General features: G+C 48.3%; 1 protein-coding gene across 10 annotated transcripts in view; it reads right to left on the reverse strand.

The window, feature by feature from the left end:
* Nucleotides 1–22,087, reverse strand: part of NAV2 (neuron navigator 2) — a 732,958-nt gene that overhangs the window by 284,034 nt on the left and 426,837 nt on the right. The window contains exon 1 of one of the 10 annotated variants that reach the window (XM_078433317.2): nucleotides 4,325–4,537. The exons of 8 other annotated variants lie outside the window; for them this stretch is intronic. In XM_078433317.2, the coding sequence (XP_078289443.2) occupies nucleotides 4,325–4,396 (72 nt within the window). In that variant the 5' untranslated portion in view covers nucleotides 4,397–4,537. Of the gene's footprint in view, nucleotides 1–3,815; nucleotides 3,930–4,324; nucleotides 4,538–22,087 lie in introns of those variants that run through there. One more of the 10 variants, XM_081790298.1, reaches the window with a different exon arrangement.

The raw sequence follows: 22,087 nt of genomic DNA on the forward strand, positions 1-22,087 counted from the left end.
AAATGCTTTGCATGAGAAAAAGTGAATTCAGAAGAGGGAGGGGAGGTTTGGAACTCCAGAGACTGGGAAGCGGAGAGGTTGTGGGATGGGAGGAGGGAGAAACCCTGGAGACAAGATCGTGAGGCATTTAATAAAGTTGTACATTATCTAAATGCTCCCCTCTGAAATCTTCAATAAAATCTAGACTCCTACCAGTGCTTTCTAGGGTAAGGGGACTCCTTCCGAGGAGGGCCTAGAGGTGCCAAGGCCTGCCTCCCGGCGAGCGAGGGGACAGGACTGGATAGAATGAGCCTGAACCCAGGTTAGGTTACTTCCGGCTAAGAGAGTGTGGGGGTCTACCCACAGGGCCAAGTGGGTAGACGGGGAGTTAGTTCATGGTGTCCCTTTGCAGCACCCAATGGGGAATTTGTCATGGGGGCACTTGCTCCAGGAATACTGGCTGAAACCCTCTCTCGGCTTGCGTCATTCCTCCTCCCGCACAGGCCTCCTGGGTTTTGGTGAAGGTCTCTCTAACCTTATGGGGCACAGCTTCCTGGCCCCTCCTGGCCCCCCACACCAACTCCCCCCTGCCCCTGAAGGTGTCTCAACTGGCCCTACTTACAGTGGTCTCCCTGCACGGGGGACCTTCCCAGGCACGGGGCCTGACCTTGTCTCACCCCGACCAGGGTGCTCCCAACTCCCCTGACTCATTTCTTTCCATCAGGCTTGTTAGGTCCCAGGCTTGCTGCTTTCCAGGGATGGCCTGGTGAGAATCACTGTTCCCAGCTAACATTTACATCTCTAAATGGGATCATCAATGGTTTAAAGGCCATAGATTCGGATGAGGAAATGTAATCACTCTGGCAGGCTTAGGAGTGATTTTTTTTTTTTTTTAATGGTAAAAAGGTTTGTGGTTTTGGTTTCTTAGGGCCAATCCCAGACCACTGCAGGTGAGTGGCTATATAACCTGTAGACTGCTTATTAAAATTCACAACACCCAAGGCAAACCCTTGCGCATGTTTGTTATTTAAGAATGCTCCCTTGCCCAGGAAGCCCCAGTAGTGGATGCTAATTAAAGGATTAACCCTGGGTCAGATTTCTCAGAAAAGATTATAGAGCAGCCTGATTTATCAGGGAGAAGCCCTCAGAGAGGGTCCCAAGCGTGGGGTATGGACAGTCCCCCTTTCCAGCAGGACATGTGACTTAAGGCAAGGTGGTAGGGTCCTTCTTTAGTTCTACCTAGAAAAATTAGGAGGTACAAGACCTTAGGTAGGGGCCCAGATCTCCTTATTCTCCCCACTGCCAAGCAGGTTTATGGTTGGCACATCAAGGGTAACTTCCGTGAACATCTATTTTGTGACAAGGAGAAAATGTTTGCGTAGTTACAAGTGTGAAGTCAGATCAGACCTCTGCTGAAAACAAGAAAATGGGCCTAAAGGGGAGTTGCTTATATTAAGTCCCACATCACTGAACTTGAGACTTAATGACAGTTTTGCCTCCCCCAGAAAATCATCTTAAACTGTCAGTCAATCACCTGTTCAGCCCTAGCTAGGTAATCTGCCCAATTTTGCCAATAAAAGTCTTCCCTTTTGCCGATAAAAGTCTTCTCTGGGACCCTTTCCATCTGCTAGACTGGACACAGTCTGATTCTAATCGATTTTTTGTTCAAACAAGCTCTTAAAATGTTTAATATGGGGGAACCTGGGTGGCTCAGTCGGTTAAGTATCTGACTTTGGATCGGGTCATGATCTCACGGTTTGTGGGTTCGAGCCCCACATCAGGCTCTCTGATGTCAGCACAGAGCCTGCTTCGGATCCTCTGTCTCCCTCTCTCTCTGCCCGTCCCCCATGCTTGCTCTTGCATGCACACACGTGTGTGTGCGTGCGTGCTCTAAGATAAACATTTGGAAACAATATTTAGTGTGCCTCAGTTGATCTTTTAATTCCCTGGCTTTACCTCTTACACAAATCCAGGTAAATCACTGAAACTCAAGCTCAGTTTCATCTATAAAACGGAGAAAATAACAGCACCTAGCACAAACTTCTAAGGATCAAAGGAGGAAAAAAAAATGTGAGCACCTGTGAGCGCGCGCACACACACACACAGGTACTCAGTGAAATGTAAAGAAGGCCCAGGTACTCAAAGTCACTGGGCCCAGGGGGACCTTAGAAGGTCCGACATCCTCACAAGTGTTCAGGGAGCTACATCCCACTGGGCACAGTGCTGGCCAAGACACTTCTGTGCCATTTGGGGGAAAGATGCACAGGCTTTAAAATCTCTGGTGGGCCAGCAGTTCCCAGCAGGGGCTGGCGTTTCCCCGCCCTAGGAAATGCTGTCTTGCTGCTGCCCTTCTCAGGAACTTCATGGCCAAGAGACTTGGCCACAGTGGAAGTGGCTGTTGTGCCCCGGGCCCTTCTCCAAGCCCAGATGTCAGGCCTGGGGCATCTCAGGTTTCTTATGTTTTGTATTTTTATAATAGGCTTTTACTAGGAAGACTACCAGATACCAAGCTGGCACCCAGGAAAGAAGGGGCGTCTCCCCTACCCGGGAGACAATCTGGCCCAGAGCACAAAGATAGTATTTATTCTATTGGGTCCTGAAGAAAGCCCCGATTGATTCAGCTCAAGAAGAATAAAGACTTAATAACAACAGCACGGCCTCGGCCTCCCATCCGCAGTGCTTACAATTAATAAGGCTCTTTCATAAACACAATCTAATCAGAGCCACACACATTCTCCCCATTTAACAGATGGGGAAAGGGAGAGCTCAGCTGGACAAGATTTAGCATCAGCACTGCAGCCCAGGTACTCAAACTCAGTCCAGCCATTTTGGGGTCACATGGCAGTCATAAAACCCAGGCCAGGTCAGTGGATGTCCAGGATTGGGGGGGGGGGGGGGGGGGGAAGTTCCAGGACGAAACTGGAGAGCCCTCTCTTCCGGAGAAAATAGAAATTGGAGGTCAGTGTCTATCCAGGTTCAGCAGGAGACAGAGATCCCATGCAGCCTGTGAGAGGTGTCCATCAAAGCTCGGAACCACATACCATAGCTTCCTCTACTGAAATGTCTATTTTTAACGTCCTACCTCGAAAGGAATCTCTTTCACAGGGCAACGAGTCTAGATCTGGGAGCTAAAAAATACGAAAAAAATCTAAAGACGCCCCCATTAATTGTGCTTAGCCTGGGCAGTGTTAGACATACAAAGCACAAAAGACACACCAGCTCCGGCATCCCAGCAGCCTGCCAGCTTTTATAAGCCAATGCCCCAGAGGAGTGAGGTAACAAGAGGATGAAAATAATTCAGAGAGTTCAGCAGAGCGGTTCACGTGGAAAAGTGCCCTCAAAACGACATCAAGAGATAGCTTTTTACAGTGAGTTTTCCTACATCATTCATACCAACACCATTCCTATTCTTGAAGATAAGGGCAATCCAGACCTGCTCACCTAAGGAAATGTTTTGGAGGCTTAAACAGTTTACAGTGAACCATTCCAAAGTCACTTATACGCAGCCATCATTAAGCAAATAAGAGAGGTACACACGCCACCCTGGAAAAGGAGTCCTTCCCAAGCCTTATGACATGAATGAGGCCTGTGACATTGGCATGGGGGCTGGAGGGAATAAACGATCTCGTTTTTTGCAAACTAGGCAAACCACATCAAAGTGACCATTCTGATTCTGCCACCAAAGTGCCACTGGACCAGGAGCATCAGGACCGTCATTAGCCCCAGGGCTGAAGGTTAAGGCGGCATAAAGAAAAAGAAATCTCCCCCTTTGGCCCTGTGTTGCAAGCTCCCACACGGATTCCCCATAGTAAGTGGAAAGTCACAGAGGCAGTTACCAACTCGCTTGAAAGATCCCACGAGGGTGACCCCGGCCAGGGGTGGGAGAGGTCAGCAGTGTGCTTCTTCCCGGGCTTCACGGGAAGACAAGTCGCTTCAATTTGCCCCGGAACAAATCCTTTCTACGGTAAAGCCCTCTAGAACACACCCCCCTTATATCTCTTCAAACCCTTAACAGAGGTCAATCTTTCTCCCTATTTGCACCTGCTGAGGCCCACAATTGAGAAAACACACCACACCTGTTGGCTTACGCAAGTGTATTTTTTAAGGCCATCAACAACTTCCAGACAAGTCCTCTCTACCTGCTCTAAAAATACACCGCTGGGTCCTCATGAGGTGGCGGCCAGCCCAGCAAAGTGTTAGGCAGATGAAAGGCCCCCCCGTGGAGCTCTTGGGGTCCCAGCCGGCATAGAAAACCACCTGGAACCATGTCTACACTGGAGCCTGATTCAAACAAACTTCATCACCCTCCCCAGAGACCCTGCCGGCGTCCCTGAGCGTTGCTTACCACTTTGTAATGGTCGCAGGAATCCCGACTCTGGCCCCGGGCGGGAACCCACAAGTTGATGCTTATAGGCATGGCTCGTCCGCGACAGCCGCGCGATGCGGGCAGCCACCGGCCTGCACCCTCTCGGGGTGTCTAGTTCAAAGCACTGTGGAGGCGTGTGAAGCCTCGAAGGTTAATTTTAGCTGAAGTCACGCTCCCGCTGTGGTCAGATTTTCTTACACGGGCCACCTCCTGAATAGCGGCAGCTTATGTTACCCCGGCCCGCTGGGCGGCCCTCTGGCCCTCAGCCCTGGCTGCAGAGCGCTGTGATGCGGCCCCCTCCACCTCCCAGGCCAAATTCTCTTCGCCCTCCAAAATAACCCGACTCTCTGTGCTGACATTTTCATGACACACTCAAGGGAAATAAATCGCGGTTCCTTTGGCTGTCCCAGGCGAACAAACCTGGGGGCTCGCTCCCCGCTTAGCAAAGGCCGAGCGAGGAAGCTTGAGGCCACGTCTGAGGCGGTGGCTGCTGGGGCCGCACAAGAGCAGAAGCCTGACGTGCCTGCATCTCCTGAAGTGCGGTTTTGACAACCTCTGTGTGTGTTGCCTACAAGCGTCTCATCTTTTGCCTGACACACTCTCTCTCCGAGAGGAACGACAGGCCCTTCCGTTTCTCTGAGGGGCTGATGAAGGAGAGGAATCCACCTGTTCCCACCCCAAAAGTCTCACGCCTGCAAAAGGAAGAGAGTGTGAGCCCTCTCACACTCAACCTTGCAGGGGTTTGGAAAGGGCTACCCAGGCCCCCACATGGCTGCGGGTTCCAGATCTCGGCGAGTGGATGGGTGTGGATACCAGGAGGAAGGTCATTAGAAGAGGCGCATTGCAGGCAGGCCTTCCTTGCATCCTGCCAAGCTTAGTAATCTGGGACCCGGCAGTTTGCCGAACCCGTCTGTACAAGGGTCGGATGCCTGCCTGAGGGAATTCTGGTCTGCTCTCGAGATGACCTTTTTCAATGTGGAAAGGACCATGGAAAGGCTATGGAACAATTAAATCCCATGTGGCCTATGACCTGGCAAGCAATACGCTGGGGTACAGTATCTGAAATAGGCGTCACGGCCACACCATTGCTCCCTGTAGGATGCAATGGAATGTCTTTGCCCTCCCTGAGGTCTACCAGTTCCACTCCCATGGCATCCGAGGCCTCTCCTTCATAACACTCATGCTTGTGAGGATTTCATTCATTCAAGTATTTACTGAGCATGTTCTCTGCAGCAGATACTAGTCTAGGCTTGGAGGAGTCAGAGTCAAAAGGCACGCTCTCCTGTGCCTCTATTCTATTGTGGAGGAGGGGTGAGGGAGAGAGACAAAACAGCAATAAACTAACAAGCAAGCTCATACCAGAGAATGATAAATACCATGGAGAAAACGCAATAGAGAATGAATGGCAAGGGTGGAGAGATACTATGGTAAGGAAATCAAGAATAGCCTCTCTAAGGAGGGGACATTTACATAGGGACCTAACTGATAAGAAGAAGACCATCATGCAACGATGAAGGACAGTGGTTCTCCCAGAGCAGTATCAGCATCGCATGGGGATCTGTTGGAAATGCAGATTCTCAGGGCTCGCTCCAGACCTTCCGAATCCAAAACTCTGAGGGTGGGCCCCAGCAGTCTGGGTTTGAACAAACCCTCTGGGTGATTCGCATACACACTACACTTTGGGACCCACCGTTCTAGGGGAAAAGCATTCTAGGTGGAGGACTGTATAAACAACAGGAATCTTTGGTTCTGCTCACCGCTAAAATCCCCAGCCACTAGCTCAGTGCCTACCACATAGTAGGAAACCAATAAATAATTCTGACTACTGGCCAGGCTTTCAGTCCCGGCCTCTAGAAGCCAGACAAAAATCACAAAAAGATACAAACTGTAAAAATGTTACATTCATAAAACTTCAGCAAAAGCACTCACAAAGGAAGCAGAGAAGGTCATTTAGAACCCAGGTGGCCAGGGGGAAGCTTTCTGGAGTGCCTGATACTGGCAGCCGCTAAGACTGACTCTTGCCAATCTAATAAAACTTGGCACCACAAAGTTGGCAATTAGATTTCCTGTAAAAGGCTAAATGTGGTGGCCTTCTGCTTCCTGATTCTGAAACTCAGTAAGAAAGGCATTAGTGTGTGGCAGCTGGGATAATCATTTAATTGATCTTTTCCACCCATAGAAGCCTCCTTTCCCTGCTCCAACCCACTGAATTGTAAATCAATGTCACCTTCATTGTGAGCATGAAAAGGAAGGAGAAAACACCGCTCTCCCCAAACCAAATTGGAGTCAATTTCCTAATGGGGCCTTGGTGAGACTCTAAATGGGTGCTGCCATTTCTCCCCCTCTGGCCTCCTCCTGGGCCACCCACACAGCTCCATCAGGGCCAGTGGCAGCTCCAGTGACATGCAAAGCAGGAAACAAGGGGCCTCCTATGGTAGGATTTCCATAACATAAAGGGCTTGGATTCTGTTGTCAGCCAGACCCAATTCAAATCCCCAAACTGGACAATATTGCAAAAAGCAGCTAGAAAGGTGTTGGGAATGTAGGAAGGGGTGTATAAATATTTATTTTCCCTTCCCTCATTACTGCCGTGTGTAATTGCATTCGCTGATCCAACAAACACTTACAGTGCTTATGCACTGTGCACCCTTACTGGGGGATATAGAGTGATGAGCATAACAGACAAGGAGCTTACTGTCTTCAGAGAGTGACAAAGATTAATCATATAAGGATATCAAATAAAGATATAAGAAGATGTCAGAGAACAATTGTGGCAAATGCTGTAAAGATGGGTACATGGTACTATGAGCCTACAGTGGGATTTTTCAACCTATCGAGAGCTTTTTAAAATACAGATGCCCAGGCTCCAGGTGGGCATCTCACTCAACCTTAGGACGTGGGTCCTGGCACATGCATGTTTAACAAACCTCACAGATGCTTCTCACTGTTGGAGTCGGGGTTACAGGCAAGCAAGGGGGGGAAGGCAGGAATGATCCATGTGGTAATTGATCAGAGTTGGAAATACTATATAAATTATCAGCTAAGCTTATAAACTAAATGACAATACAGTTTATCGGCATAAACTATATACTGATCTATATACTATATAACTACAACCTAATGTTTACTTCAATCTTAATATAATATTTGTAGTTATGTATATATACATGGGTTAATATACACACATTTATTTCCTTGCTCTGCCAAGTGAAAAGGTCTAAAAACAGTGACACCCTAGTAACAACAAGCACACTCAGTACCCATATCTTGGTTTCTAACACCATTCTCCAATATAAGGAACCAGGGATCCTCAGAGAAACCACCGATTCTTGGAATGAGACAGGAAATATTCAAGATGGGTCTGGAGCAATCATAGTGCCAGACAGTAATGATGTGTGCCCACACCAAAACACACTGAGCTCCCGATGGCCAAAGCTGGAACAGTTTGGAGCAATGAAGCAGTACTGGGTTAAAACCCAAAGTATGAAACAAATATCCATGAGTCTATTCTGATATAACTAGGGGACCGAATAAATAAATAAATGGGGAGAGTAAAAAAATCCTCTGTGCAAAAAGAATGCCAAATAATTTACGTAGATATTCTGTTCTCAAGGAAGTGGAGTGTGAACTGCCACTCTTCAAGTGTGGGCTGCACAGAGAACAGTACACAAAGGGGGACAAGAGTAGCTCTACAGGTGTGAAACCTGACAAACTCCACCACAGCCAGACGGTCGAGATCAACCTCACCATCAATAAGTCATGTTGATGGCACGCACCCTTGATAGGATGTGATGAAAATGGCACTTTGCCTTTCTGGTTTTTCCCTCCAAAACCCACAGTCCAATCATAAGAGAAGCACAAGACGAATCTCAGCTGGGGGTGGGGTAGGGGCCCATTCTACAAAACACCTGACCAGTAATCCTCAAAACCATCAAGGTCATCCAAACAAGGAAAGCTGGAGAAACCGTCGCAGCCAAGAGGGACCTGAGCGGATAGGGCAACTAAATCTAACATGGCGTCCTGGATGGGGACACACAAAGGTCATTAGATTTTTTTAAAAATCTAAGGAACTCTGACTAAAGTATAGACTTCGGCTCATGATAATTTAAAAATACTGGTTCATTCATCGTGGCAAATATACCATAGTGAAAGGGGTTGCTAACACGAGGCGAAACTGGATGTGGAGTAAATGGAAGCTCTCTGTACTATCTTCGCAACTTCCCTGTAAATTTAAATCTATTGTAAAATGAAAAGTCTACTTGAAAAGACAAACTATGAAGCTCCACAACTGATGACAGTGAGCAGCCAGGTTTGAAAACCGAACTCTTAAATACCCCATGAGTGTGTGTGGATTCGGCCATTTCAAGGGCAGAATGCCTTGCCTGAAGTTAGATTTGAGACCACAAAACTTCACAAACAGCATTCACTTGTATACACACACACACCCCACACATGGGTATACGTATAAAGTTTATACGTTAGTTACCACGTACCAGAAGCTCTTCCAGTGTGGGTGAGTTGCCTGGAATGCTCATTAGTAACTCTGAACGATAAAAGGACTTAAAAGAGAAGCCGTTCAAAACTCCAAGTTTTGCTTTGATCCTTTCAAAAGAGCCATGAAAAGAACTATTTGTGCCCAAAGAACAACTGTCGGGAATCTCCCAGTTAACAACCCTGAGCCCAATCTCAAAAGAGCCTATTTGTTCCGAAAGATTTTCCATTTGAGTCTTCCTCACCTTCAAGAGAAGGAATCAAAATCCCTGAGGCTCCCCCAGGTTAACCAGATCAAAAGTGATGGGAGACACTGTAATTCATAAGGTAAGTTAGAAAACACCAGATTCCGAGAACGTCAGCAGAGGAAAAATGTCTCCAAAATGAATCAATGGCCCACTGTCTGAAGATTTTTAAGGATAATTTTTTAAATCCCCCATGTGCTTGGAAACATAAGCCAGCTTTTGCCAGCAATAGGTGGCAGCATTTCTGTTCTCTTGGCCACATTCTACATAATTTACTATTAACAGACAATTAGAATATAAGGGTTTTCAAGGTCCTACTACCTCCCTGGTTTTCCATTAAAGGATAAACTTTCTCGACAAATCGCTTTTACCAGAGACAAAAATCACATCTTTTAAGGAAAAAAAAAAAAAAAAACAAAAGAAAAAAAGTGACAAATTAATTTCCCCTAACATAATAAAACTAATTTCATCATCTTGTCCTGGCCATCTGCTTCGTAGATGCAAATCAAACTGATTTTCCACTGCCTGATAACTTGCTTAATTCAGTTAGCTCTTGCGACCCTGCTTTTGTGACCAGTGCTCCATGAGACCTTCCCCTGGTGACTTCTAGACAAGCAACCTGCTGAGCCAGAGTGTTTCTCCCCAGAGCAGCCGTGAAGCAGTCCCTCTCTCCAGCTGGCTGTCTATTCGTGAATGAAGTTTGAAAGAAGGCAGCTATGATGGCTAGAGCTTTAGCTGAACTGGGTTGGATAATGGGTACCACTTTCTTGGGTGTCAAGCACAAAGCCCTTTATACACACTTGTCACATTTAATTCTTACAATGTCAAACTTAGTGTCTATGACTGGTCCCATTTTAATACTGAGAAATCAGAGATCCACAGAGGTTAAACCACTTGCTTAAGGTCTCAAAACCAATGCTGTCTGACCCCCAGCCTAAGCCTTTGGCCACTATGCAGGTAACTCATCGCGACAGACTGAGCTGCTTCTAAGCCTGGGCTTCAACAGAGGCACCAAGGTAAGTGTGAGACAAATGTGCAAAATGTAGGATTTCAAGGGAATATCAAAAAGCCAGTTTCAAGTCGTTTCCTGCTCCATCAGATGGCAGATATAAAAAGAGAGGGAAGTGTGGTGAGAGAGGATTTTTTGAGAGGAAGGTGTCATTGGAGAACTCTGTACTCTAAGCACATCCTCTTACCCACCTGCTCAAACCTGGTGCTTCACTGCGGTCATGAGGGGTCTTGAGATGAGCATTCCTGCCATGGTCTGAAATCTGCTTTCTGCCCTGAGAATCTTGAGGGAGAGAGAGGGCATCGCTGATGGTTCCAGTGGTGGAGCCAGGGACCATGACAGGTTAGGATTGGTCTGTAGACCACGCTGTTGGGGCAAGAAAATTGAGTATCTCCTTGGAGAGATTACACACTGGGGTTCATCGTGGGTCCTAGAAAGGGGCCCTTGAAGCACCCCACAAAAGAAAACCACAGCTTTCAACAGAGCAGGGAACCAGCTTAGGAAGGCACCTTTGTGTAGGCATCTTTGGTTGTGCACAGCTCCCTGGGAGTGGAGAGGGAAGGCCAACTGTTCTCACCCTCCCTTTGCAGGGTCCTGATCAGAATCCAAGTTGGGAGTTTTTGATTAGTATTACAGGCAGGGATATTCAAATTCCTCATTTGAGACTATCTTTGCAAATTATGGTGATCACAGGCCTCTGTATAAACGAGCAGAAAAGGCCACGAGCTGTGAGAGCCTTAGTCCTGTGGCAGGAAAAAAGAAAAAGAAAAAAAAAAAAAAAACGCAAGGGACTTTATCCATAATCCACACATCACACTTGCTCCCTTTGCTGGTTATACGAGTAGTCTCGATTCTAGCTGCTGGTCAAGAGTCCCTGGGGAGTTTTATTTTTTTATTTTTTTTTAACGTTTATTTATTTTTGAGACAGAGAGAGACAGAGCATGAACGGGGGAGGGGCAGAGAGAGAGGGAGACACAGAATTGGAAGCAGGCTCCAGGCTCCGAGCCATCAGCCCAGAGCCCAACTCGGGGCTCGAACCCATGGACCACGAGATCATGACCTGAGCTGAAGTCGGACGCTTAACCGACTGAGCCACCCAGGCGCCCCCCTGGGGAGTTTTAAAAAACACAGATGTCTAGGCCCCACTTTTGAAGAGTGATTCAGTACATCTGAATGACCCACACATCTGCCTTTTTGGGTTTTTTTCTTTTCAAAGTTTTCTAGAGAATTCTGATGCATAGGCAGGGTTGAGAAAGATCAGATCATGCTCTACATATAGATAATCTGGGTAATTATCTCTGGAAAGAGGAAGGGGGAGCATTTCATCCACACCTGTTACTTCTTAATATTTAGATAATCTGTATCACGTGGTGAACAGGGCAGCACGGTTACTAAGTATGTGCTACAAGGAGGGCCTGAGCATTGTTCTTTCTCATCTCAAAGTATTAGCTTCCAGTGGCACACACAGACCATATGAGAGTATCAAAAGCCAATTCCCTACCCTCTCTCCAGAGGGGAATCTTCACTTTATAAAGAACCGATTCGGAGACGTTAGTTGCCTAAGGTCTGGCAATGAACAAGAAGCAGGGTTGACATTCAACCCAGGCCTTCCGCTTTCCCAAACCACTGCACCTCCTTCCTTCTAACAACTGTCACTAATGTAGAGATCAAGACATTCTCTCCCCTGGCCCTGGGCCTGACCGTATTCCACAGTTCAAGCTAAAGAAGGGGCAGGTACTTGAGAAGGAATCGGATGACAGTACAGGTGAAAGAGCTTCAACGTCAAGGCCACTAAGAAATAAGGATCACGCATCATGTGATATCCCTTTGATGGAGAAACAGAATTCAGGAAGAGAACCTTTTCCAATGAGAAGCATACTAGAGAATTCAACCATCTACCAAGTACATCGGATTAGAAAGCCAGAAGGGATGTTGCCTGACATTTTAGGGCCTTGTTTATTTTCCCAGAAGGGGGTGGGAAAGAAACTCTGGAGAGATGGCGCACTGTGACTACTGAGGCAAATTCGGCATGAACGAGCTTTTAACAATTGCACGTGTGATCAACTACTGAGCTCCGAGTGAGTGACACATCAGAGGACAAAATAAATAAAACCCTCGGTAGTGACATGCCAGGTTCAGAAATCAGACACGCATGGTTTCGTGGAAATTATCTAGGCTTTGATTCCAGGCAGGAGTCGGTTTGAATTCTGGCTCTGTGACTTACCAACTGACCTGGTGACTCTGGGTAAGCCCCTTAGCCTTTGGAAAATCCCAGAAGCCAGAACACAGGAGTCCCCCAAGACTTTGTTGCTCATCTTTTTTTAAGGACTTAGACCAATGTGGTTACATATTTCAAATAAATGGAAAGAGACAGCCCAATAGGGAAAGGCAGCTTCACTGCAAATGAAATTTTAATGTCACTGGCAGTTCAGGTTTGGCCCTGGTCAATAGGAACCATAAATAGCTGTCACCTAATGGCCAGGTCCTCTTGAAAATGGGTTATTCATCTAAGCCCATCTCCCAGGGGACAGCTGCGAATACCATCGATGGTGGCACTAAGCAACGGCCTTATTTATAGCCAAGGAACAGATTCCAAAGATAGAAAAGGTCATGGAGGCTGAACTCCCTTCTCCAAATTCCCAAATTCCTGGAGGGCTGGGAGGTGAGGCTGGAGAACAGGTCTTACAGGAATGGCTGAAGACGGTGGGAAAAACTGTCAATAAAAGTGAGAAAAACCGAAAAGTAAGGAGAGGTTTGAAAAGAAGCCATGAAAGGAGAAGGAAATGTAGGTCGTGCTACATATGCCTGCTGAATCAGCCACCACCCATCAGTGAGACGGCCTCATCTCTCAGCTAATACCTACTCTTTAACAGGTAGAAGACTTCTCAAAATCTCTTAGCATGCATTCAGGTTCAGGTGAGGGCCACAAAGTCTTCCCTTAGCCACACCTGCTGTGAAAGCATTCTCTGATGCCTACAGAGGCGAGTCCCAATCCTTAACTTGACTTCTAGGAACTGCTGTTTACCTAGGTGCCCCTAAATGCACACTCCTTTCAGCCCAACGCAAATGCTGGTGATTCCTCAGAAAGACCCACCTGTTTCCAGCCTCAGGGCCTTCACGCCTACGGTGAGGATGGACAGTCTTCACACACTGGGATCCTGTGTATTTCTCAAAGAGCAGTCGGTTCAAAGCCCACTCTTTCCCTCACCAAATTTTTCCTTGAGCTTTCATCTCATCTTCAAGTTAAATGTCTTGTCAAGTCAAGTTAAATGTCTTGACTCCCATTTTCCATTTTAAGGTCTCTGAGGGCAGGATCTATGATCATTACCTCCATATTCTCTGGCAGTTTAGTGCCAGCTATGCCAAGAAGTGTTTGCTGGCTGGCTGGACGGATGGACGGATGGAAAGAGGGACAGAAGGAAGAATGGAGGGATTTGATGGGTTACAAAGGCAACAGCAGGGAACACATTATCCACTATGTCACTGTCATCTAGTACAGCCAGGAAAGGGCATGTCCTGGCCATCACAACAGTCTGATGAAGGCAGAGCTCCTCCCACAACACCATTCACAGATTTGGCCGCTGATAACTACCATAAGACTGGAAACAAGACTGTCTTTGGTTGACAATTCACAAAGCACTTGGATATCCTGCAAGACTCAGGGTTAGGAATCTCACCATTGCTGCCATATTGTGGTGAAGGATGGGTTTGCAGAGTACTGATTAAAAGCATCACAGATGGGGCACCTGGGTGGCTCAGTTGGTTAAGAGTTCGATTCTTGGTTTCGGCTCAGGTCATGATCTCATGGTTTGTGAGTTTGAGCCCCACATCAGACTCAGTGCTGACAGCACAGAGCCTGCTTGGGATTCTCTCTCTCCTTCTTTCTCTGCCCCTCCCCTGCTTGCTCTCTCTCTCTCTCTCACTCTCTCTCTCTCTCAAAATAAATAAGTTAAAATTTTTTAAAAACCATCAGAGATAATTAGACATAAGTTTGGTGAAAACATAATTGAAAACACATAATTTTGCTACTTTCCCTTCTTCAGTGGAGTCTTATAAAAAGCCCATATGAACATTACACACTTAAAAAAAATTTTTTTTAATGTTTATTTATCTTTGAGAGAGAGACAGAACATGAGCAGAGGAGGAGCACAGAGAGAGGGAGACACAGAATCCAAAGCAGGCTCTGGGCTTTGAGCTGTCAGCACAGAAGCCGATGCGGGGCTTGAACTCACAAACTGTGAGATCATGACCTGAGCCGAAGTCACACCCTTAACTGACTGAGCCACCCAGGCGCCCTGAACATTACATACTTTTAACTAGATGGCACTACAAATCAGCAGAGGGATAAGGACACACACACACACACACACACACTCTCCAAACTGCAGGAGATCGAGCTCTTCCCATTCTGATCCAATGAGCAGACCTGAGCTCAGAAAGTCAGTAGTATAAGTCATTAAGCACACCAGCCAGAGATCATATTATAACATGACACTCTTGTCTCGTCCTTAATCCCAGCACCCCCTTGCCTTCAAGCTCTCCTCACCTCTGCCAAACGTCCATACACATGGCCCCTGTTTGTCTGACTACTTCCCAAACCCACCAGCCACAGATGGGGTGAGGCAGAGGAAACACACATCAGACAAGTCAGGCCGCTATTATTTTTAACTTGGTTCCTCAGCGCTCACAGGTAGAACCGGTTCTGTCGTACACAGTCTCTGTGTCACAAAAGCACGGAGAACTGCGAGGGGCTTCCCTGGCTGGTACCTTATCCTCTGCCACCGGGGAGCTCCCGGGATTCCTGACAGTTCCCTCTCACAAGCACCTTCCTGCTTTTTCTCAATGATAGGCAGTGTCCCAATTAATCCTCACACCCTCTGAAGCATGAATTACCACCCCACTGTACAGTTGAGAAAACTGCCACTCTGCAGGGTGAAGTGACTCACTTCAGCCGCACAGGATTTGAACCCACATCTGCCATCATTAAGCTCTGTTCCCACTACTTCAGCAGAGAACTCAGAAGGATGTAACATTCCATGCTGCCACGTGCTCTCGTCCTCTGCCCCTGTCCCCGAGTGAATAGCTGTGGCAGCCTCCGCAGCTCGAGAGGAACGTTAAAGGTGAGCTGAAACCAGAGGAAATGTCGCCCGGCATGATTCCCGACGCGAAGCCACCACACTCTGTGCAATCAGAGGCCCCGTCTGAGTTTAAACAGATGCATTGGTGATTCCCTTGTACAGTTTTGATATATGGCACCAAGCACGATATGCCCACCTGGGAGTTCTTTGGTGCCAAGAATGAACAGAAGGGAATGTATTGCAGAAATATTAACCTTGGCAGTCTCCTGCCACAGAAAACCGCTGGTTGAGCTTTAATGAAATCTTGCACAAGAGCAGAAACATCTGTATCGCTGGTAAAAATAAACCCCAGCATGGAACACGTGCCCTTCTTTGCACAAGGACGTGACAAACCTGGAGAGGAATGGAAAGGAAGCCTTTCTCTGTGATCAAAATGACTGTTTATAACAAACAGAGAGGACAGGGCTCCTCACCTCCACGTCCTCCAGTTAGGCTCACTGGCTTTTTGCAAATGAAGACGTATTCTGAGTTTGTGCAACTCAGGCTCTGCTGGCAGGCTTACTTGTGCAGGAGAGCAAAAGTCCTGCAAACTGCCTGTGCCCACTGACTCTTGTCCCACAAAACCGTTCTCCGGGATGAATAAACATGGACATACTGCTTTGAGCCCGGCCAGCACAATGAGGTCTAATTGCTTTAAGCATCCTGAAGGAATCATTCAGCCAAGCCAAAATTAAGAGCATGGACACTGTCTCACATAAAAGATGTCACAATAAGAAGCCAGTTCCCAGACCCCAGGTGGTCAGGGGAGGCCTCAGCAATCACATAGTAAACATCACCGAGTAAGGAGGGAATGTGGCATCTTGTGCTAAGTGGCTTTTCCTAAAAGACAAACAGCACAGGGCCTCCTGGAACCCGGAATCGGGAAGTCTTCTTGCCCAATCTCGCTCCTCCCTGATGCACTTAGCCTCTGTATGAAACCCCATGCCACGTTTCCCCAAAATCCAAGGATGAAGACCCCCCCCCCCCCCGCCCTTGGGGCACCTGGGTGCGGCTCAGTGGTTGAGCGTCTGACTTCGGCTCAGGTCATGATCTAGCGGTCTGTGAGTTTGAGCCCCGTGTTGGGCTCTGTGCTGACAGCTCAGAGCCCGGGGCCTGCTTCGGATTCTGTGTCTCCCACTCTCTCTGCCCCTCGCCTGCTCACACTCTATCTCTCTCCTCTCAAAAATAAATAAACATTTAACCCCCCCCCCCCCGCCAGCCCCCAAGGAAGTCATCCGACACTACCTTTAAAAGTTCTTCCTCGGGGCGCCTGGGTGGCTAAGTCAGCTAAGCATCCGACTTCAGCTCAAGTCATGATCTCACAGTCCATGAGTTCGAGCCCCACGTCGGGCTCTGTGCTGATGGCTCGGAGACTGGAGCCTGCTTCAGACTCTATGTCTCCCTCTCTCTCTGCCCCTCCACCGCTCACACTCTGACTCTCTCTCTCAAAAATAAATAAACGTTAAAAAAAAAAATTTAAAAATAAATAAATAAATAAATAAATAAATAAAGCTCTTCCTCCCACTAAGTTGAATTTTGGTCTTCATTTGGTGGGGAGAACCCCAGAGATTAATCCTTCTGGGCCTTGAGCACCATGTCTCCTTCATGAGACCTCACATAATGTTTTGCTCTCCTATAAATACTCTTCGTGGAACAAGGCTTTGGTTCTCAGTCCCTCGCGGTTCTCCTCCAGACAGGGTGATGATGAATAACAATGACGATGATTATGAAAATAAAAACAACGATATTAGCTCTCACTCATGAGGCACGTACTGTACGGCACTATGTTGTGCACTTTATAGGCACTTGTAATTAAACTGTCACAGCAACCCTGGGAGTTCAGGGCTAGCATTCTGTTCGGGCCCTATTCCAATCCAGCCATATCCTGCTAAAACGGCCCCTGATATGGTCAGTCTGCTTCATGGTACACAGGGCTACCGAAGTCCGTGGGCCTGACACGTGCTCCCTCCAGTGGAGCCCCAAACTGCCTTCTACTGGGCAGATACAGATCTCGAACAAGCACAGGCAGCACTCCACCCGGGTAGAAGGAGCATTAAAGAGGGTCCAGAAAACAAAAGTGGGAGGCAGTAGAGACAAAGTGTGTATCATTTAACAGTCCGGGGGGATGTTGAGCCTAGAGAAGGCACGGCAAAGGGAGAGGTGTCGGTGGATACAGCGGAAGGCTCATCCCTGTGGCTGCCAAGAAAGCTGCAGACAAGAGACCCAATGGGGGCAAGGGGGGAAATGGGCCGGTGTGCTGGCTGTAGGGGGCAGGCTGCCGTACGACAGGCTGACTCCGTGCCCACCATTTTTCACTCCCCACGCTCGGACGGGACCCTGCTGTTGCCAAACTGGTTGGACTAAGTCACAGACAGTAAAAATGACCTGTCTGGCTGCCATATCCCTGATCAAAGCAGACTCATTTCAAAGGCGAACTGTCAGCAACTAGGGAGATTGCAATCAGACAAGGAAAAATAAACGATAAGGTTACCTCAGGGGTTAAAAAAAAAAAAAAAAACTCCCTGAAAAATAAAGTTCTCTTTTGTGCTTCTGAAATTCTCAGTCCCCAAAACTCCATGAGGAAAGACAGACACTAATTAAGGAATATGTTTGGGTCCTAGATGAGACCCTCACGTCCACTTGGCCCCATGCTTTGTCTAAGGTGGGGAAATTTTCTGAAGCCGTGACCTGCAAGAGCTTACCCAACACTAGAGATCAGGTTGGGATCCCAGGTGTTTGGATACCCCAACTTTTCTCCCACACATCCTCTTGTGTTAATCACGGTGCAATGAAACCACAAAAGGTTCCAAAGGGCACATACACACCTACACAGACGCACATACACACATGCACGCACACACACACAAACACACAGACATCTGTTCTCCTTCCTTTTCACTCTCTCGAGAAAGACAAGGAATCTCCAGGCCACCAAGCTAGACCCACAGAAAGCTTACACCTCAGGATAACTGGGTTTCAGACCAGTCCGGGGTCTGGATCTTCAGAGTAAAACAATTTGGTCACGAGAGGACTTTACTGGACAGGTTTCCGGGTGTCTCCATAGAAATGGGAAGAATTACTTTACTTGTGATATGATGGGGAAAATGGAAATTCTCCTTGTTCCTCAAGCCCTGGGGACTTGCTAACATCTGTACAATGTACGGATGTGCCTAGGAAGGGGCAGCTTTGCCTGGAAACCAATGGGGTCCTCTCTTCCCCTTTCGTGAGGCACCCCCAAGCGCTGGAACAGCCAGAGGACACACACCACCCAGGCCTGTCAGCAACGGGCCCGGGGCCACTCTCTGTGCAGACCTACCAGCAAGGACAGCACGCTCGAGTTGCCGGGGGACTTCAGTCTAGCTGGGGGGAGGACGGAGGTGCAGCAGGGGCAATGGTGGTGGTGGGGGAAGCATTATAAAACCATCACTAATGTCATACCTGCATTAATCAAACAAAGTGTGTCAATTTAGTAAAAGATGAGGGGCTCCCTTGGGCTCCGGAAAGCTGCCAAGATAGACTCTTTTATCCAAGTTTGAGGCCCTGGGCTGAAACCCAGGAGCAGTCAGTTAAAACAATTTCTCCATCAAATTGCTCTCCTGAAAAGGAGCATGCAGCCTCCTCTTGACTGCTGAAAGTCGCAGGAGTCCCATACAAAGTGGAGCCCTGAGGTGCTCTCGCCAATATACACGGAGTAAGGCAAGGAGAAGACAAAGAAAGGAGTGTGGATTGAGCACCCACACACCTGCTCTCTTCCTGCTGCTGGGACTGCTGCTGCACTGGGGCCTCTATTTCCTTAAGGGTTCGCAAAAGCTCTGCGGGAGAAACAAGCAAACGCTGGACTGTCCTGGCAGAGGCAGGCAACAGGCTTTCTGAGGCTCAAGGGATTCCCCTGGTCCCCAGTCCCCACACCAGCACGGCAGATGCCCTGGCCAGCTGCAGCCCAGCACCTAAGGTGAGCAGACTTGGCAGAAAACCGGGTTCACGGCAGCGGGCCGCTGACTCCCGATCACACGCTGCCTGCCCACACGCGAGACCCATCGGGTGGTTTGCTCCATTCACCTGGGGTTGCTGCTGCATCGCAGAGTTTTGGTGGCAGGGACACAACAGTCTGAGCACTTACAGAACTGCCTCGGTGAAGCTCTGTAACCTAGAATGCCCTCTCTACTCTTCCTCACCTTTCTAGATCCCGCAAAAATGTTCTCTATTGGCAGATTCCCCACCAGGGGGCGTAGGATCCTTGGGGTCCTTGAAGGTAGAGCAGTCGAGTCTCTGAGAGTTCCCAGGCACATGAGAATGCTTTCAGTCAACCACCAGGAAGAGGACAAGGACTTGCACGTGTCCCACAGAAAAGACCATGAGTAACCGCTGACGTGGATTCATGCCACTCTCCCGCAAAAGCCTTCAACAGCATCCCACTACCCTTGAGATGAAGCACCAACTATTCCCGAGCCCTTGGCAAAGTCTTTCAGGGCCCAGCCTGTGTGCACCTCTCCTGCCTTAACCCCCCCGCCCCACCCCTGAGTGCAGCGGAGGGGATGGGTGCTGAGGGGTTAAAAGAATGCCAGCTAGGGCAGTCCCAGTGTTTCTGATCTATGGATTTGGGGATTTTGCTTCCAAGAATCCACAGATGAATGGGAGCTGTCAGGTATCCTGGAAAGAGACGGGCTCTGAAGTCAGTTAAACCCAGACTTCAAAATCCTCTCCAGCTTCCGCTTGGTGACCTCAGGCAAGTTACTTAATACATCTGAACCTCAGTTTTCCTCTATCTGTACAATGGGTGTCATGTGAAGAGAGCAGTGAGATGACATACATAAAGCACCCAGCTCAGTGCCCGGCACAGTGCAAGTTCTGGATCCCAAAGCCCTCGCGCAGGCTTCCAAAGCGGAGTTACTGTAAAGCAGTGCTTGGTCCACAGTCAGAAACAAGTGCCGCTCCCCACCCACAGCCTCCCTCCCAACATGCCCCACGCACTCTCCAGGCATCCCCATGCAGGCACAAGCCAGCCTCTCCCTGTGTCTCTTTCAAGCCATTTTCCCACAGCAGATGAGACTGGCAGTGATGATTTCAAACCAGATTTATGAAAACCCATAACTAGAAGATTAAAATTCCAAATGTCATCTGGATAAGACGGGCCAGATGCTTGGAGAATTGCAAAAGCCTCAAGCTCTGTGCCCTGGCAAAGAAGTGGGAGTTGTCAAGGAGCTCGCGTCAGAGGGTTTCACTCAGTTGAGAAGGGCGTGCACGTTGTCCACAACGGAAAAGAAGAGACGCATTTTAAGTGGACCGAGTGCGCACGCTGCACCTGCTAGATGAACTCAAACACCATCGACTGGCGTTTGGGGTGGGCTCTCATTCGTTGGTAGGTCACCATGCTCCCGGGTTGGCTCGCCAGCCCTTCTCCTGGGTAGGTTTGGAATGTGAGTCTGTCTCCCCTGAGACCTGTGGCAGGGACCAGAGGGAGGGAATCAGATCAAGACCACTAGGAGAGAAAAGCCCTAGAAGCTAAATCATCAGGACGAAGTGCACAGCAAATGGCTTCAGCTGGCTGGAACTACCTCCCACAGATCCCAAAGAGCTCAAAAGGGAAGGTGACAATTATTTCCCAAACTCCTATCATATGCACGCCCACACATGACTTCGTTGAGTCCTAACAACCACCTCATGAGGGTCAACACTGCCATCCCTACTCTGTACAGGAGGAGACCGCTGCTCCGAGAAGCTAAGCTAGTCTTCTGAGTCCTATAAGCTCCGAACACAAAGTGGCAGAGTAGGAATTTGAACCCGGTATTTCTGATGGAAAACTCATCCACTGTCCGGGGACTGGCTCCTTTCCACCAGAACTGCCACATCTCACGGTCCGTTTCCACAGGGGCTGGCCCGCTTCCACTGACTACCTGGACCGGAGCAGCTCAGGTAGGAACATAAATCATGAACGTCATGTCAGAGCATTAAAAAAAAAAAAAAAAGGCACTAAAAAGAAAAGAAAAAAAGAATGATTTGTGTCGGAAAGTTGACCCTTGGCCATAGTCTAAGCTGAAAACTATCAGTGAATAAAGGAAAAATGCTTTTGAGAAGGAATCTGCTTCACCAACCAAGCTGAAAGCCTAAAATCACCTGGGAGTCAGGAATCCCAGGCAAAGAGCTCACCCTCTTGGAAAACCAATGAGGAAGATGAGCAAGAACCTGCAGGAACATCTCATCTACCACCCGCTGGCCCAGCTTCTCTCCACCCCTGGCCTTTTCCCATGTCACTCCAGCCTACATTCTCCTGCTCCTCTATCTGCGTGCCTCCATCATTTCACTCCCCTGCTCTCAAACCTCCAAAGATGCCCCTTATCATCTGAGATCAAGTCCAGAATCCCTAGCCTGGCACTCGTGGCTCATTCTCACCTTCACCCTCCCTGCCCGCCTCAGAGAGGCAGTGTGGCTTTGTCACTGGGCACACCGGCCTCAGTGTCAGGCTTACCAGGGTTTAGTACCAACGTGTGACCTTGGGTATGTTACTAAGGCTGAGGCTAAAATGGGAAGAAGTCACTTTCGGGGGGGGGCGGGGTGGAGAACTGAAACACTGTACGTAAAACATGTTTAGTATAATGCATGGAACCCGGAGAGTGTCCAAGAAAAAGGAGATGGGAGGTTTCAAGCCTTCATGCCAGAAGACAGGTTGGTAGCATTTTACTGCTCCATCTCTGACTTCCCCTGACCAAGAGCCTCTCTACCACATCCCCCCTACACACCCTGACCAGAATTCTGCAGGGTCCGGATCAAGCCCAAACGATTCTTCCCTTCTTGTGACCTCGCTGGTAGTCACTGCTTGTTAGCACGTAGCTGGGATTTGCACGCTTCCCCTGGTTAACTGTCTGTCGTATCTCCCCATGGT

Source organism: Panthera onca, chromosome D1 (genome assembly GCF_046562875.1).
Source record: "Panthera onca isolate mPanOnc1 chromosome D1, mPanOnc1 haplotype 2, whole genome shotgun sequence".
NCBI classification, from domain to species: Eukaryota; Metazoa; Chordata; class Mammalia; order Carnivora; family Felidae; genus Panthera; species Panthera onca.